At 35.5% G+C, this 19,156-nt stretch overlaps 1 protein-coding gene and 1 pseudogene across 2 annotated transcripts in view; both read right to left on the bottom strand.

Moving 5' to 3' along the window:
• Positions 1-19,156, bottom strand: part of LOC114049794 (axin interactor, dorsalization-associated protein) — a 51,229-nt gene that overhangs the window by 12,311 nt on the left and 19,762 nt on the right. For both annotated transcript variants that reach the window (XR_003569906.1, XM_027871203.1), the window contains exons 3-6: positions 8,853-8,906; positions 8,416-8,470; positions 1,353-1,416; positions 1,096-1,202 (exon numbers count right to left, since the gene is read on the bottom strand). Coding sequence is in view for 1 of the 2 variants with exons in the window: in XM_027871203.1 (XP_027727004.1) it covers positions 1,096-1,202; positions 1,353-1,416; positions 8,416-8,470; positions 8,853-8,906 (280 nt within the window). In the remaining variant the exon portion in view is untranslated. The remainder of the gene's footprint in view (positions 1-1,095; positions 1,203-1,352; positions 1,417-8,415; positions 8,471-8,852; positions 8,907-19,156) is intronic.
• LOC114049796 lies at positions 13,664-14,100 on the bottom strand (annotated as a pseudogene).

The following is a 19,156-nucleotide window of genomic DNA, read 5'->3' as shown; positions in this document are numbered from 1 at the left end:
TCTGATAGGGTATGCAACATTGCAAACCCGCAGACCTTCATGCCACAGAAGAGGAGAGGAACTAGCAATACCACATCATGGACAAAAAAAACCCTACATTATTATTTAATCTGTCTCACAGAAGTATGACCTCACAGTAAGAGAACACAAAACATTTTCAGCTGAGCATCTTGGACTGAAAACATAGATTCAAATCATTTCTCTGTCTCATTGTTGTCATTTACTCCAGGTTTCTGGTTTGGTTAAGTATTTGGAGCAGGGAAACTATCAAATTAAGTGGCATTCCTAAAACTTGAAACCACATTAATTACAGCATGTTGTTTGAAAGGAAATATAAATTTCAAGCCAGCAAAAGTGAAGTTGCCTACCCCACCTCACTCCTTTTGCAAAAGCAAGATTGTTTGCACTCTTTCATTATAAAAACACATTAGAAATAATGTAACAAATAAATCTAGGAGTACTGCATTAAGAGCCCTGGAACCTTAATTATATTAAAGCTTCCACTGCCTTAAAAAAATACTCTATCATTGAATACTGTTCCACTTTCCAAGCTCACTAGATATATGAAGTGAATTGCACAAAGAGAGAAAAACAGGGTGTGGTGAGATGGTTGGGGGCCAGGAGGGAAAAGGCAAGGAAACTTCCCAGCCTGCCAAGGAAGATAAAAGGCCTAGCTGGCTGCAGAAAAGAAAGAGAAACATGGAGCTCCCTGACCTAAGCAAGTAAAAAAATTCTCTGTGCTTATAAACCCCTCTCTCATAAGACATAAGAGTCATCCAAGGGCCACTTTGCCTGAGCCTAGAGTTAGTTTACTATTGATTTCATGTTGCTAATTCCTAAATCTGATTACTTAAAGCATCCTAGGTAAATAACATATGGAAAGCACTTTGTAAATCTTGAGTCACTAAAGAAATGTGAGCTATTGTGATGCCATTTTTCAGAGGCTGATATAGGACAGCCAACTACTTACTACACATGGCTGTGAGAACCTGCTCAAGAAGTTTTACTCCCTTCTAGAAAGAACTCCCTTCTAGAGGAAAAGCTCCTTACTTCTTGATCTTAGATAAAAACAAATGTATAATTGATGACTCCTACCTGGAACTCTAGCAGGAAAGGAGTTTGGAGACCCTGCTCCAGCACCACCCTCTTCATCATCATCCTCAAATTCCAAATTCTCTTCTTCACCAGGTGCTAAAATTCTTCTACATAAAAAAGGAAATAATGAGCTATGCAAACCATATGCTTCCAAGTTACTTATTTCCCAAGGTACTACACATGTGAATATGAAAACAGCTACAGAAATATAGGTACAACACTGGAATTGAAATGGTGGTGTTTGGGTTTTTTCTTACCTTAATGGGACAGGCTGAACATCAAAGGGGAATTCCTTATTATAAGTAAGAATATTCTTTAGGACTGTAAAGAGAAACATAAAAAATGAGTTCTTTCATGAAATTAGAACCAAGAAATAAATGGGCCTTATAGTGAATTTTCAAAACTATTGAACACACATATATTTTAAAAAATTAATCAACCTTACCACAATCCCTGTGCCATTATTATATATTCTGCAATTGAAAGACTGAACAAGGAATAAATTTCCAGTTTGTTCCAAATGCTAACAACCATTGTATTCTGCCAGACTTCCATGGAAATTAAACTCCAAAGATTCAGAGACCTTACAGAAAATTACCATCCCCATCACAGTCAAATTGAGACTGACATCAAGAACTGACCAAAGTAGGTTCAAGGGAAAAATGGCTTCAGCACTTTGCCTTCAAAGGTCTATGACTACGTTTTGCCTTACATCATCCATTGATGGTTGCCTGTTCTTAGCATGAAGTGACAAGCAGACTTAGGAGACCTGAGTTTGGTTCTTGGCTCCACTATAAGCCATGTGACCCTGGTCAAGTCTCTTTTCTGAACTTCAGTTTCCTTATCTGTAAAATGAAAGGTTGAATCAGCTGTATTGTAAGTTCCCTTCCGATTCAAATATGTGCTACAAATCCCTTTTGACATTCTTTTTAGTGAAGTCCCATGTCTGAAGGATAAATGCTAAAATCCGCAAATTCCTTTCATTTTAAGAGTTATAATATTTTCTTACTGCATCTATAATACCTGTAACTACAACACTACTACTGTCTTTAAAAGGAAGTTAGCAAATAATGTTAAAATACAACTTCTTTTGTCCACCTATCTAAATCTCCAGTTTGCTATTTTGTTGTGATGTTATACAACCCCTTTCCTTATAAAAGATATATTATATGCAAATGCTTTTTCATAAATTTGAGATGTCCTCGATGTCTTTCCATCAGTATCAAATGTAGGAAGGTAGGGTTTTTCCATTTTTGTTTTTCAAAGCTTACTGAATTAGCCCTAGAGCAACCCAAGAGGCTCCTATGACTTTCAAGTCCCAGGGTGGGGAACCTGCTGCCTCAAGGCCACATGTGGCCCTCTAGGTCCTCAAGTGCGGCTCTTTGACTGAATCCAAACTTCACAGAACAAATCCCCTTCATAAAAGGTTTTGTTCTGTAAAACTTGGACTTGGTCAAAAGGGCACACCCAAAGATCTAGAAGGCCACATGTGGCGTTGAGGCCACAGGCTCCCCATTCCTGCTCTAGCTGACTTTGGGCTTCCCAACTTTGCAGTTTCTTCAAGTTTAGAGCCAAACCAGGTATCCTATGTTAAAAGTCTGAAAAGAGAAAATCACTGGTGCTGTATAGGATGAAGTTAGTCTTATTTTTGAAAAATTAACTGCAGACATTTAACAGAAATCTCAGTATGGAAGTACTTCCTTTAATTCCTTCAGTTTCTAGGATACAAGAAAGGTGAAAGTCCCAAGACTTGGTGTTGGTTCATCTGAATCATGTTTATTTCCTGAGTGATCCAGATCTATATTAGGTGATTTCTGTTCTACATGAATACCATCATAATATCCAATTCTATAAAATAAAAAATTTCCATTTTCTTGTTGAGAGCTTGTAATAAATAACAATGTGGTTATAATAAATTATGTTGAAAGATAAATTATGTATAACAAATGTGTTCACAAGACCCATTCCTTTAGCAATTTAAGAATTAAGATTATATTTTCTTTTAGATATTGTAATTATATATAGTAGCTGTGTGAGAATAAATATCTTAATAAAATTTGAAATACTTTTAAATATATTAGTTTCATCATTTTTTTCTTTTAAGTGCTAAAGAAAGCCCCCAAACTGGTGTTTGAATTGTTGAAAGCTACTGCATGAAACATGGTCTCTTGCTAGCTCAAGGTGAAGACAAAATGAAATTGTGTTATTGTATAGAAATTTTAGTTTTTACCTTTTACACACCCCCTTTTCGCATAGAATGCGAAAAACAAAGAACATTTTAACTCAAACAAAAATTTATAAAATATTACTACAACAGTTTGGAAAACCACACCAAATATTAAAACTCTCTTAAATTCAAATACAGTTATTATATCAGAGCATAGCAGTATTTGGAAGGCAATGATGCATACTGGAAAAAACACTGGTTCTAGAGTCAGAGGACCTGGGTTTAAATTCCTCCTCTGATGGTTACTACTTGGACAAGTCATTTATCTTTCTTGGGCCTCAGTTTCCTTCTCTCTAAAATGAGAGGGGTGGACTAAGTGGCCTTTGAAGTCCCCTGAGGAACCTGCTGCCTCAAGGCCACATTGGGCCTTCTAGGTCCTTGGGTTCGGTCTTTTGACCAAGTCCAAGTTTTACAGAACAAATCCTTTTGTTAAGGGGATTTGTTTTGTGATGTTTGGATTCAGTCAAAGGGCCGCACTCAAGGACCTAGAGGCCTTGAGGCCACAGATTCCCCACCCCTCATAGACCTATGATTCTATCTACTCTCTCAGGTATCACTACTTTGGAACAGGCAAAGTATCTCAGTTTTCAAAATGACTTCCCATAATTAATGTTAACTATTTACAAATTACACAAGATGTGCTTTTACAAAAATAAAATTTCAAGAACCCTTATTTAACTCTTTAGTACACCTTAGTAATGTGTTTCCATTTTAACAGCAGAAATTCTGACACCCCTTCAAGCTGATTAAAAAGGGAGTCTGACTATATTATGTATGTCTTTCCACCTATCTTGATAGCTTGAGAAAGTTACAGTGCAGTAGTTACCAGTGTTGTTTCAGGATACTTTAGGCACCGGGAGAACCACAGAGGATCATTATAACATAGATAGCATTAGGAGAAGCAAGAAGTATAGTATTATTTGGTGACTAGATGGTCCTTTTAATTTATCTGACAGACTTCAGACCTCAGAAAAGCAGGCAGAGAAAGCATCTAAATTTATTCTACTAATAAAAAATTAAGCACTCACAGCATGCTATCACAGAACATATACCCTGATCTCTTGAAGCTTACATCCTAAAAAAAGACAGACAAATACACAAATATAAATAACATGGCTTGTTTTGTTGGAAAGGACTATACAGTTGATTTGTTTAGTTTTATGACAAGGCAAGATGGGCTCCCCAACTTTTCTGAGTGGCTATGGGTAAAAATCCCCTGAAGACTGATTTTTTTTTTTTAAATAAAAAACAATAGGTAGGAGTTGGACTAGATAACCTCTGAAGTCTTTTCCAACACTTAAAATGTTACAATTTTTACATTAATGAAGGTAGATTAGATAATAAGTAAATCATTTAGATATAATACAAGAAAATTATATTATTAGTGTTTTCATATCTCAGATGCTTGAAGTATTGAAGAACAAGAAATTGGTAAGACAATTTATCTTTTAAAAAAGAATCTATGTCCAAAAGATTTGAAGTTAATATTACTCATTAACTTTACATTTCTAAATTCTTAGCTATCTAGATGCCTAATTAGTTGACTATTGTGCTCTTTGTTCTAAAAAGAATTACTGAAACCTAGCTAAACACCAATAAGCAGAGAATCCAAGACTGATAAAATAATTCAAATCTTAATTAAGAACTATTAGCTAACTTTAACAAATCCCAAACCACATTCTATTATGTGCAGATGTCGGACCATGGAGTACAACTTTATATGTCTTTTTAAAAGTCAATTAAGAACCAAGTAGATGTAGAAATCAAATTCAAAATCATCACATGAAATTCAAAGCACAACAATCTGAATGCCATTAAGTCACTCAAGCTACATAACATGGTCTTCTCCTCCCACAAAAAAAGATTACAAGACTCATTCTTGTTAATGCAACAACAACGGAGTATGCCAACGTCTTAGGATAAAGATATGTGCATTTAACATGTCTGAAATGATATAAAGGAAAAAACATTTGTCCAAATACTGACTCAAGTGATCATAATGGATAAGTTTTAGGGGGAACCTAAAAGAAAAAAAAAATCTCAGAAAGAGGAAAAGCATTAGCATATTCTTCTAGCAAAATGAGAAAAACTTTTTTTTCAAAACAAGAAAAAAAATAGTCCTATTGAAATGATCATAATTGGAAGCACTAGGGAATCCTGATATAATTTGCATGTAAAACCCATGCTTCCCTATGATGAAAGTTAAGTTGACTAATTTAGTAGATCATAAAATATAAAGAGAATTAAAATAATACATTAAAGATTAACAATCTCTCTACAAGTGACTGTTAGACTTTTTTTTTTTGTGCTTTTTGGTGAGGCAACAGGAGTTAAGCGACTTGCCCAGGGTCACGTAGCTAGTAAGTGTCATGTGTCTGAGGCCACATTTGAACTCAGGTCCTCCTGACTCCAAGGCCAGAGCTCTATCCACTGCGCCACCTACCTGCCCCTGACTTTTTTAAAAAAAAATGAACACAAACAGTAACTGGTCAATAAATAACAGAGGAAACTATAATAGTTTCTGTTTTGGATGTTCCAATTTTCTTGAACTGAAAACAACAATGTGACACATTGATCACATATTCTAATTCTAATGCATTGCAGGAAAACTAGTTGGGCACAGGGTTAGGGTTAATTGGAGTCAGAAAAAGGTGAATTCAAATTCTGTCTCAGACACCTACTATCTCTGTGATCCTAGAGAAGTCACTTAATTGCTGTCAGCCTCAGTTTCCTCATGTGCAAAATGGGAATAACAGTAGCAATGACTTCACAGGTTGCTGTGAAGGTAACAGAGATATCACACATAAAAGTACTTTGCAAACCTTAAAATGGTATGTAAATGATAGCAATTATTCACAGGCATAATCACATATGGCTTTCCATTGAAATAAAATTCTAGTATTTATGGGGCTGACAAAAATTTTTTTTGTTTATACTATAATACTATACTTTTTCCCAAAGTAATTAATACTTTGTCCCTCCCCTCCCCTTTCATCACAGCCTGATTTTAAAATTATTTTTAATGCTATAAGAAAACACTCCATTTTAACTTTAGACACGTTAACATGGAAAATTAAGAATCAAAATGAGGGAGAAGCTTAGCTTTATGTGCTAGATGTCCTTAACTTCAAGAGATCTAGGATTGTATTTGCTATTTTAAAATATTAAAACCATGTTGATTATAATATAACTTATGATATCAATTATATAAAATAATCTACAACTAAAATATGACTTTATTTTTGTATTTATCATCTTCAGAAGGAACATGTTCTGAAAAGAAACAAAAACCATAAAAAAACTCTAGGAAAAACACCAAAATCATAGCAAATCTGCTACATACTTCCATCAATTTGGCACCCACCTTTAACAACAGTCAATAGATATTCCCCAAACTACCAAATGAAAGATCTCTTCTTTTTACCTGATAATCATATTTAACCTGTAATTCAAATCCTGTTGCTACCACCAGAAATAACATACTCCTGTCCATGGAAATTATGCTATAAATCAGAAACTAGTCTGCAAAAGCTCAAGGAGCCTATCCTTAGTTCTTAAAAGGTGAGGCAATGAAATATAAAACTCACTGGGGTATGATGGAAAGACGAGGAGACATGGGTTCTAATTAGGGTCCTAGAAAGTCCCTTAATCCTTGAGGATCTCATTTTCTTTAGTTCTAAAATTAAGAGTTTGGAATGGATGACCTCTCAGGTCACGTACGGAGGCAGAATAAGATGGAGGAAAAGTACTCGTTCTGAAGTCAGAGAGTCCATGTTCCAATACCGTCTCTGCTATTTGCTGCCTGTGTATATGACATTGGAGCAAGTTACTGAACCTCTCTGGGCCCCAATTTCCTTATATGTACAGTTGTACTGTGTGACCTCTACGGTCTCTTCTAGCTCTAACTCTATGATTTATTGCAGTTCTAAAGTTGGGATTCTACAATCATGATTTTGACTTAACAGATGGATAAAGGGAAGGAATCTGTGGCTATTTATGCATAAATATTTTCAAGATATGCCATTTTGCCTTAATAAAAAGACAAAAAAGTTTTGGCCTATTTTTAGTCTTATATTTAATACTTGTGATTGTGCTTATGTTGGCAAACATTTATCCTAATAAAATATTTGTTTCAACCAACAAGATTATTTGGCAACAATCTTAATGATAAAAATTTCTGAAGCAAATCTTTTCTTCCATGGGAGAACAAGTTTCAGAAGATAAAAGTAGGGGTTGGACAGTAAGCATTTACATTTCCTAAAAATTATCATCAAACCATAATAACATAAAGAAAAACAACACTGAAAGAAAGAAAAACAACGCTGAAAGACTTCAGATGACTAATGGTGAAATATCTTCCTGTCTCTAGACACTAGTGAAGTGGCAGACTAAAGGTATAGTACGAGATATATTTTCAACATAGGCAATGTCTTGATTTGTTTTACTTGATGACTCTTTTGTTGCAAAGGGAAGGCTCTAGAAGGGGAATCCGTCGTAAGTGACTGATTATTTTTCTTAAACAATACCACTAAAATGTTATTTTAAGTATCACTGATACACATTTCCACATACAATAACATTTTCCAGATGATTCTACAATAAGTATTTTCTAAGGTAGCTGCATCTTTATCTAAATGATTTAAATTTATATAGATGTTGTATCAGAAAATAAAATAGCATACCTTCAAATACTCTATCTTACTTTCTTATTTCTAATTCTCATCAAGGAGGTCTTTGATGAATACGTATTTTTCTCATAAAACTTTTATATAGATGGGAGAGTAGGCATGCAAGTCAGTAGTTGTTGATAATTTCTTGGACACTTTTTTGGGGGGAAGGAGAATTAACATTTTCTTCCATATCTGGTATCTTCTCCTCCTTCCAATACCTTGTGAACCAAGATAGAACGGTGCAGTGAAGGTGAGATTCAAAGGGATAACTGCTATAAACATTGCAGTATATTAATTACAAGAGTACAGAAGATCAAGCATATTTGTATTTTCATAGAATATAAAATCATCACCTATGCCATTTAATCTTATTGTCGGAAATTATGTTTAAAGTAACTGTAATAAAACCATGATTCAACTTACTTGGTTCTAGTTTTTTCAGGTCCTCCAGTTTAAATCCATCTTGAGACTGTGTGGACTAAATGAAAAATATGTATATTACACATTTATTACAAACCTATTTTTTAATCTCTGTACTCCAATCAATGAGAAAAAGCATTCTGTATTTCTAATAGGAACTCTACTCACATATAAGCTAAAAGCAATCCATTTCTTGCTACCAAGAGACAAAATGAGCCACTGTCACCTGTTTTCCCAGAAGCACTTAAAAGATAAAGGAAGAGGAAAAATAGTCTTCTACTTTCTCTTGTTTTAGAAACACTAAATCTTCTTGCTAACCTAATAGAAAAATTCCTGTTATAAAAGTTTCTCTGAAAATATAAGTCTTTTAGCATGTATGGCAAGCATTTAGCAGAATGATAGTTACTGTTTTTATTAGAAGCAGGAGGAAATTTGTTTACCTGTAAAGCTGCACTTCGTAATTCCAAGCATGTTGCAATTTTACCAATGGTCTTCTGTAAGAAAGAGACATAAATATTAACAATACTTGTACGCTCCCACATGATATTACTCTAGCCAAAGTTACTGTTAATACATTAAACCAAATCCTGTTCTAACCACTAGGCAATGGAACATTTGTAACATTTTTTTCTACAGAACTAATTGCTCCTGGTAATGTCATTTAAACTATCATATTTTCTCAGAACCAATTAATTATTTTTAGATAGGGTATACTTGTATTAGAGGACAACTGTTTTATGTTCAATATGTAAAATCTAATTTGCATTTACAAGATAAGTGAAATTACTTTAAAATCATAAGATAAATTTTTAATCTCCCAAAAAGTTGCACTCAAATTAATAAAAAGCTACTATTAAGACATGGCTCCTCAATCATGTTCCCTAATTTTTTATTGTTATTTATGCCACAAATAAACCATGAAGACTGAATCTATGTTTACAGCATTTACAGATAAAATCTGCAACCTTAATCTGACACCTAGTGTTACAGAACAATGCTAATAGTTTACCTAAGTGACTAATTAGCATTCTTTTTACAGAGCCAAACCAAATTTTTAGTTTTCATCTTCTTACTTTGATAGGGTTTTGTTTTTTACACAGCTGAAAAAGTCACACTTGAAAAGGTCATGGATCTATTGAAATATCTATAAGCAGCATGAATGACCAAAGTTCTCCCTAACATCATCATAACTACCACCACTAAAGATACTGAGATACAAAGACGAAGACTGAAAGATAAGGGATTTTTTTATTTCCTTGCCTTCAGCCTCCCCTTCCTTCCAAGGCCTCCCCTCTACTCACCCCATACCCAAGGACTGAGATTTTCAATACTCAACCCATACAGTAGTACTCTCATGTCAACCAATTTATTTTTCATGGTCCTCAACCACATACATCTTGAGTGGTCCTTTATTCTACTAAATTTGTATTCAGCTCCAATATCTTCCCTGAACAGCAGTCACCCATTTTTAAGTATCTGCTAGACATATATATCTGGAGATGATCTCAGAATTTTCCTTCTCCTTCATCCCCTATATCAGCCATTCCTTACACCCCTCTTTGCATTCATATAGCCATCCACCCAATTTGAGTCTCTCCTCACCTTCTGTAAAGCAGGCGTAAAAAAGCAAAAGCTTTTTTTAATGGTCAACATACATAGTGAGACCTTATGTTTTCTACATCTTTCAGTCAGTTGTGTGGTGATAAAGAATTGGTTATTTGTGGGTATTTCTTATAAAAAAAAACTTTCTTATTTCTAATTCTCATCAAGGAGCTCTTTGAGGAATAGAGTTACCTTTCCACATCTTGAGGGTTAGGAGTGCGGTGCCCCCATGATCTGGAAAACTCATGTAAAAATTTTTGCCTTTCCTTTTGTACCAGAGAAGAAGTCTGAATTATTATGGTAGTAAAAGATAAAATATGTTGATGTTAGTACAATACTATACATGTTTTTATGCATTTCTGAGTTTCTAAACTTTTTCTGTCATCTGCTAGCTTTCACGAGTTATTTGCAGCTTCTGCAAAACTCCCAAAAAATTGCCATTTAATTTCTTATGCTGACTCACAATATATTGAAATCACGATAGGGAAAGTCATGAGGTGGAAGAGGATAACTGTATATATGTTTCTCATAAAATTTTTATATAGATGAAAGAGCAGGCATGTAGATCAGTAGCTGTTGATAATCTCTTGGACACTTTTTTGGTGGGGAGAGAGGGAATTAATATTTTTTCTATGTCTTTGGTAGCTTCCCCTCCTTCCAATACATCTTCCTAAAAATTATTAATTCTAATGCAAAATGGATAATTTTGATTATATCAAATTGAAAACAACGCCAATGCAACCAAGACAAGGAGGGAAGAAGAAAACTGGGAAAGAATTTTTATAACCAGTATCTCTGATAAGGGCTTCATTTCTAAAATATATAGAGAACTAAGTCAAATTTATAAGAATACAAGTCATTCCCCAATTGATAAATGGTCAAAGGATATGAATAGGCAATTTCCAGATGAAGAAATTAAAGCCATCTAGAGTCACATGAAAAAAATGCTCTAAGGGGCAGCTAGGTGCCACAGTGGATAGAGCACTGGCCCTGAAGTCAGGAGGACCTGAGATCAAATCCGGCCTCATACCAAACACTTGACACTTACTAGCTGTGTGACCCTGGGCAAGTCATTTAACTCCAATTCCCTAAAAAAAAAAGTAAAAATAAAAACAAATAAAAATAATGAAAAAAATGCTCTAAATCACTATTGATTAGAGAAATGCAAATCAAAACAACTCTGAGGTACCACATCACACCTATCAGATTGGCCAACGTGACAAAACAGGAAAATGATAAATGTTGGAGAAGATGCGGGAACTAATATATTGCTGGTGGAGTTGTTAAATGATCCAACCATTTTGGAGAGCAATTTGGAACTATGCCCAAAGGGTTGTAAAAATGTGCACACCCTTTGACTCAGCAATACCACTACTAGGGTTGTATCCCAAAGAGATCACACAAATGGGAAAAGGACCCACATGTACAAAAATATTTATAGCAGCTCTTTTTGTGGTGGCAAAGAAATTGAGAGGATGCCCACAAATTGGGGAATGGCTGAACAAGTTGTGGTACACGAATGTAACAGAATACTATTGTGCTATAAGAAATGATGGTCCGATGCTGAGTGAAGTGAGCAGAACCAGGAGAACATTGTACACAATAACAGTCATGCTGTGCGATGACTAAGACTGATAAACTTAACCCTTCCCAGCAATACAAGGATCTAAGACATCTCCAAAGGCCTCATGATGGAAAATGCTATCCCCATCCAAAGAAAGAACTATGGAGTTTGAATGCAGATCAAAGCATACTATTTGCCATTGTTTTTTCTTCTGTTGAGTTTTGTTTCCTCTTTCTTGTGGTTCTTCCTATTGGTTCTAATTCTTCCTTACAACATGACTAATGTGAAAATATGTTTAAATAGGAATATATATGTAGAGCCTGTATTAGATTGCACACCATCTTGGGGAGGGAGAGGGAAAAAATTTAAAACTCAAAAGCATATGGAAGTGATTGCTGAAAATTAAAAATAAATTAATAAAAAAAGGACACAGTAAAATTATCAATTCTAGTTCAATCTCCTCTGTATACAGCTGGTCTAGTCCAGTTGCTTTTCCCATCTTTGTTTTCTTTAGTGCCATTTCTATCTCCTCCATGAGCACAACTGGAATTGATATTAGCATCCCAGTGGTGCGGTTCCACTTTGCTTAATGGTATAAATAATTTGTAATAGAAATCTTTATAGATCTTTCTTCATCTTCTAGATGTTGTTCTTCCAACTTCATCCTTAAAGGCCATTTGGATAATTGTCATTAGCCAAGTTTCTTGCCAGATTTTATGCTTGTTTTACCTTCCATTTGCTTTTTCCTGTTTTATGAGATAATATCACTCATAAATGTCTACCATCCTTCTGAAGTTTTTACAAACAAATTTATTTTCTAAACTGGTATTGTCTTGGCTGCCATCTCTCTCCAAACCATTTGGCAAATCAATCAAGTGTTTGCTAAGACTTTTTAAAGCTCTTTCATCTCATTATGGAAATTTATATGGTTAAATTTTTTCTCCTGTTAAATTTTAGACAATATAGAACAGGGTGGAGGAAATATTTTTGTTTGTCCCCTTGTTCCTAAGATCAAACCATACCTAAGGCTGCCCCTGCCCCCCAACTTAGGAGAGAGGGCTGAATTGCTTTAGGAAATAACAACACCCTCCGCCCAATTTCTATCTGAAACAAAGGCTCACTTTTTGTTTTTTGGTTGGCAATTTATTAAAATTTCCTTTTTATTTTTTTTTGAGGATACTTTCCACATTTTACTTATATTTTAAGACTAACTTTAATCTCAGAATCACATATCCATACACCTATTTCCTTTGTTTTTTCAATTAAAACTTAAATTCATGGTTTATCAGAACAATGACAGTTAACAAGTATTTACCATGCCTGTTACACGTAAGACACAGGAGTTGCTTTAAACACAAATCCATCTCCTTCCCTCAACCTCTACCCCCTTTTTATAAATACAAGTATCAAAACAATCCCGAACATACTTTGTTACTACTAGTAGTCTACCCACACTTCTTCAAAAATTTAACAAAATAAGCAACAGTATTTATTGTACCTGCTACTTTAAACTATTTATTTATTTGTTTGTTGTTTTTTGGTGAGGCAATTGCGATTAAGTGATTTGCCCAGTCACACAGCTAGCGAGTGTTATGTGTCTGAGGCTACATTTGAACTCAGATCCTCCTGACTCCAGAACCAGTGTTCTATCCATTGCGCCACCTAGTTGCCCCTTAAACAATTTAAATTGCAGCTCTCTCACTAGGCAAGATGGATCAAGCATGCCATTTATAATTTTCATTCTTGAAAAATTGGATTTCTGAAACATACATTACTCCACAGCAATATGACACATCTTGTCATGCTTTCATCTTGTAAAACCTGAATTGCATCTGGAGTACTCCAGGTTTATGCTTAAATAATTAGTGCCTTGATAAGAGAAAAAAAAATTGTGCTGTATTTTTCTTCCCATTGTGCCTGAAAACATAATGGGTGTACATATATTAAATATATTCTTACAAATGTCCAGGTCATGTATACCAGCTGGAATTCTTTTAATGTGTGGGTTTTGCATTGTGAGATTTAATCAAGACATTAACATGAGTAGAAGATTGTTGGTTTAGATAAGTTTGAGATTTGTTAAAATTAATTGCTGTATGTTTGCCCTTCTGGAGGTTGTGGAAGCTTCATGTTTTCTTTGGACATCATTAGACGCCTTAGCTTTTAAAGTACAACTTTGATGCTATAACAATTTTGCTATTTTTGCAAACACTGGTATGTATCATGCATCCACCATTCCACTGGAATTATTTATCCCATTCATATTAATTTTTGTTACAAATCTAATTGTTGGAGGTCCTTCTGGGTATTTAGATCCACACTTTACTTTCAAGACTGTATTTTCTGTTTTCATAGTTTGTCCTTGGTGGCCCAATAATCAAGCCTATCCACCTTGTAAGTGCCATATGTTCATCATCTTCAAGTCCCCAGCTAACTGTTCCATCACCTACTCCTTTTTTGCCTTCAAGTTCTTCTAAAAAGTGAAATTTGTGTGAAACTTTAACTCCTATGGAGAACGCCATCTTCTCCTACAACCTGGGACTTCCACAAATTTCCTTTTTATTATCACGAACTTGAATACATCAAACATGAGTATTTCCTTACACCAAAAAAACAAAAACAAAAAGACTACGTAAAACTATGAATCTATGAGATAGAGCTTTGTTTAAGACTATTTTATTTAACATAGTAGCTCAACACTGCCCTGTACTGGTCCCATTCTGAACTTCTTTCTACCTTCTTTAATGATTAATTGACGCTTTTTTGTATCACTCCTACCCAAACCCTCTCATACCATCAAGCAAAATAAATCCACATATTGGTTACATCTGAAAATGGGTATCTCATTATGTACTTCTAGTCCATCATCTTTCTGTTGAAGAGGTGAAAAGCACGCTTGATTCATCATCACTGCTTGGGAGTTCTAACTGTTCATAGCATTCTTGAGAGTTTTTAACTCATTCACAGTGGTTTCTCTTTTTAGTGTTATATAAATTGTTCTGGTTCTGCTCACTTCATTCTACATCAATGCATACACCCTTCTCCACTGAGAAGGCATTACAGGCAACTAGGTGACTTGGAGTCTGGAGTCAGGAAGGCCTGAGATCAAATTCTGCTTCAAACACTTACTAGCTATGTGACCCTGGGCAATTCATTTAACTTTGGTCTGCCTCAGTTTTCTTATCTGTAAAATGGGGATAATAATAGCACCTATTGCACAGGGTTGTTGTGAGGATCAAATGAGATAGTATTTGTAAAGTGCTTTGCAAACCTTGTTATATAAATGCTGTTGTTTGGTCCTTCATTCTTGAAGAGGACCATGACATCAGGAAGGTGATGCTACGACATGCAAATGAATTGGATTTAAGTGAGGGAGGGCTATGCAAAGTCACCAGCCTCACTTTTTCCTCCCGAAGTCATCTGCGTCCAGTGGCAAGACATAGATCAGGATGACTGGAGATGGCCCTGGATGTAGTGAGAGATATGAATGGGGCAGCTAGGTGGCACAGTGGATAAAGTATCAGGCCTGAAGTCAGAAGGCTCATCTTCCTGAATTCAAATCCAGCCTCAGATACCTACTAGCTGTGTGACCCTGGGTAAGTCATTTAACCTCTGTGTGCCTGAGTTTTTTAAACTATAAAATAGGGACAATAACAGCACCTACCTCCCAGAGTTATTGTGAGTCTCAAATAAGATATCTGTGAAGCACTTAGCACAGTGCCTGGCACATAGCAGGCATTACATAAATCCTTATCTCTCTCACCATCTCCCACCCCCTGCCCCTTTCTTATGAAAGAGACTAAAAAGTTCAATAGAAGGCAATCCCTTTAGCTCCCCTTCATATCTCAAAATTTACCAATATTTTCACTCTATCTCGCCTTGATAAGCCTAACCTACTTTTGCCTTTGGTCCCAAACCCTCCTGTCTCCTCCAACACCTTCTAATCCAATCAACCCTTCTTCACAATTTTTAATCTCTATTGGGTCCTTACCAAGTACCTGTTAATATGCTCAAGTCACCCTAATCTTAAAATGCCTTCTTGGTGTTTCTACCCCCCACCTACAGTTCCATTTTTTTCTCTACCTCTTTTAACGCCAAATTTAATTTATTTAAATACTAAGAGTACCCTACTATGTACAGCAAACTGTGCTACAAACTGAGGCATGCCCAATTTATCTAGGAAAGTCTCTAATGGAGTTTACAGTCTAGCAAAAAGACAAAACATATAACTCTAACATGCAATATTATAATATCTTGGGAAAAAATGTACCTCGTCACCCACCCTGTCCTAAAGTCAACAAGCAATTGCTTGTTGATTTGACTCAACTTCTTGTAACTGGTAGTAGCTGTCGTCTGTTGTGCTCAAAGAGGACCAAAATGACATCACTATGTTTGGTTAATCAACATATTGTGAAAGGTCTCGAATAAGAATATAAAAACTTTTAATCATTTTTTAAATGCCTGCAGCCAGTCTAGTAAGAAGCCCTCCTTGAAGCCAATAAGACCTGGGGTTCAGGTTACTCCTTTGACATACGGTTGTGTGATCCTGGGCAAGTGATCTAACGTTTGTTAGTTTAGTTTTTAGTAATAACTCCTTCAGTTTCAACATCCACTTTCATAAGATTTTGGTTAGTGATCTAAACCAGAGGTGTCAAACTCAAATAGAAACAGACCCTGCAGGCAACATATTGACTTGGAAAACCACAATTTAATATTTTCTATGTCATATTACATTTTAATTTATTTTGTTAAATTTTCCCAATTACTTTTAACCTGGTACTGGGTCTGAAGCTCTGCTGGTCACTTGCCCTTAGGCTGCAAGTTTGATGTCTCTGCTCTACGCAAATCACAGGTCTAGTACTCATGCCCTTATTCAGAATATATACGATGTATTCAAGTGTTGTAACAACAAAAGGGAAAAATTTTGCTAAGAAACTAGCAAACTATTTCTCATTAGGAAGGGGGCACCCCTGCATTCTTTTGTTATAGCAGGCACATACACGAGCTTGGAGTGGCACAATCTAAAGATAATACAGCCACACAGTTGCACCAGGTAGGCCTTCCATTTTCATAAAATTTGGATACAACTTAATTACCTGGATATCTCATCTTAGAGGATTTTAAGGCTCTTAGAAATATTACCTAGCTCCTTTCTTCTTTCTTTTCTGAAATTAATTTAACTGAACTCTTTCCCTGTCAACAAAGAATGTAACCAGTAGATGGAAACCGCTTTAAACTGCAAAATCTTCACAAGTTAAAAGGCATCAATCTGTTTTTATGCAGAATCTACTTCATTATGGCAAAATACCAACAGCCATTATTCATAACTATTTTAAGTGACCACACCCAGCTTCAGCATAAAAATAATGAAGCTAAACTATCATTTTCAGTTGCAGCAACAGCAATTTACTCCAATATTCAGAATACTTGGTATTTAATTATTTCTGTTTGAGATAATAAGCTCTGCTTGCTACAATAATGTGTCTACTTTCCACATAAATAAGTGGTCCTGAAAAGAGATACAAATGAACTTAATTGAATTAAGTCACAGAACAAGTAATCACTTAACTAAAGCAAATTAACACCAAAAAGTGAACAAAACTCAACTTCAAAGTTGTGACTTAAAAATGTTCTCATTTTAGAGACTGAAAATTTTATTTTTACCATGACTGAGGAAACAGACAATTTTAAAAAGTATTGGGGGAGGGGGTACCACAGAGTCAAGATGATGAAGAAAAGGCAGTAACTCACCTGAGTTCTCCCCAAAACCCCTCCAAACACCTTTAAATAATGCCATAAAACAATTCCTGCAGCAGCAGAACCCACAAAAGGACAGGGTAAAATAATTCACTAGCCAAAGACAACTTAGAAGGTCAGCAGGAAAGATATGTTCCACCTGGGTGAAAGTGTAGCACAGTCCAGTGCAAGCTGCACCAGTGTGTGTGTGGGGAGGTGGCGGGGGAAGGGAGAGGAAGGAGATTTTGGAAGCTACTGAATCAGCAGCAGCTGCTTCTGGAGCTCTCAGGCCACAGACAGTAAGGGAGTTTAACTACTGGTCAGAAGAATATTATAGGGGTCTCTTTGCTAGCACTGAGACAGGACTCTGTTGCTTTGCCCATATTCAGATCTGGGTTGCAATGCTAGGTGGCAGTCCCAGGGCAAGGAGGAGAAGTAGCACACCACAGCCTGGGGCCTTGGTGGAGCAGGGACCCTCTTCACAGTTCCAGGGCAGAAAAGACTGCTTGTCATCACTCACAGACCAGAATACAGGCTAGGAGAGTAGTAAACACACCTCTCCTTAGATTATACTACCTTGGAAAAACTGAAAACTTACAGGTCACTAGAAGTATCTTTGAAAACAGCTACACAAAATCCCTGAAACTTAGGACAGTGCGCCTTCCATCCTGAAAAGACAGCTCTACTTCAACAAAGAATTAAAGGTCAAGAAAGAGATCAGAAAAATAAGCAAACAACAGAAAAAAATTCTGACCATAGAAAGTTACTATGGTGACAAGGAAGATCAAAACACACACTCAGAAGAAGATAACAAAGTCAAAGTTCCTACATCAAAAATCTCCAAGGAAAAAATAAATTGGTTTCAGGGTCATGAAAGAGTTCAAAAAAGATTTTGAAAATCAAGTAAGAGAGACAGAGAAAAAAGTGGGAAGAAAAATGAGAGTGATGAAAGAAAACCATGAAAAATGAGTCAACAGCTTGGTAAAAGAGATACAAAAAAATACTGAAGAAAGTAACACCTTAAAAAACAGACTAGGCCAAATGGTAAAAGAGGTATAACATGCCAACGAGGAAAAGAAAGTCTTAAAAGGAATTGGCCAAATGGAAAAACAGAGACAAAAATTCACTGAAGAAAAAACTTGTTAAAAAGTAGAATTGGCCAAATGGAAAAGGAGGTACAAAAGCTCACTGAAGAAAATAATTCCTTAAAAATTAGAACTGAACAAATAGAAACTAATGATTTTATGAGAAACCAAAAAACAATAAAACAAAATCAAAAGGATGAAAAAATAGAAGACAATGTGAAACATCTCAATGAAAAAGCAATTGACTTGGAAAATATATTCAGGAGAGATAATTTTTAAATTATCTCTCTACCTGAAAAGTACCATGATCAAAAAAGAGCCTAGATATCATCTTTCAAGAAATTATCAAGGAAACTGCCTTGATATTCTAGAACCACAGGGTAAAATAGAAATTGAAAGAATTCACTGATCACCTCATGAAAGAGATCCCAAAATGAAAACTCTCAGAAATATCATAGCCAAATTCCAGAGCTCAAAGAGAAAATATTGCAAGCAGCTAGAAAGACACAATTCAAGTATTGTGGAACCACAGTCAAGATAACACAAGATTTAGCAGCTTCTATATTAAAGGATAGGAAGGGCTTGGAATATGATATTCTTGAGGGCAGAGGAGCTAGGATTACAACCAACAATCACCTACCCAGCAAAACTGAGTATAATTCTTCAGGGGGAAAAAATTGACATTCAATGAAATAAGGGACTTTTAAGCATTCTTGATGAAAAGACCTGAGCTGAATAGAAAATATGACTTTCAAAT

The sequence above is a fragment of the Vombatus ursinus genome, unplaced genomic scaffold (assembly GCF_900497805.2).
Source record: "Vombatus ursinus unplaced genomic scaffold, bare-nosed wombat genome assembly UNPS02014798.1, whole genome shotgun sequence".
Classification (NCBI taxonomy): domain Eukaryota; kingdom Metazoa; phylum Chordata; class Mammalia; order Diprotodontia; family Vombatidae; genus Vombatus; species Vombatus ursinus.
Note: the sequence above shows the minus strand (reverse complement) of the source record. Positions and strands in the feature narration are given on the sequence as shown.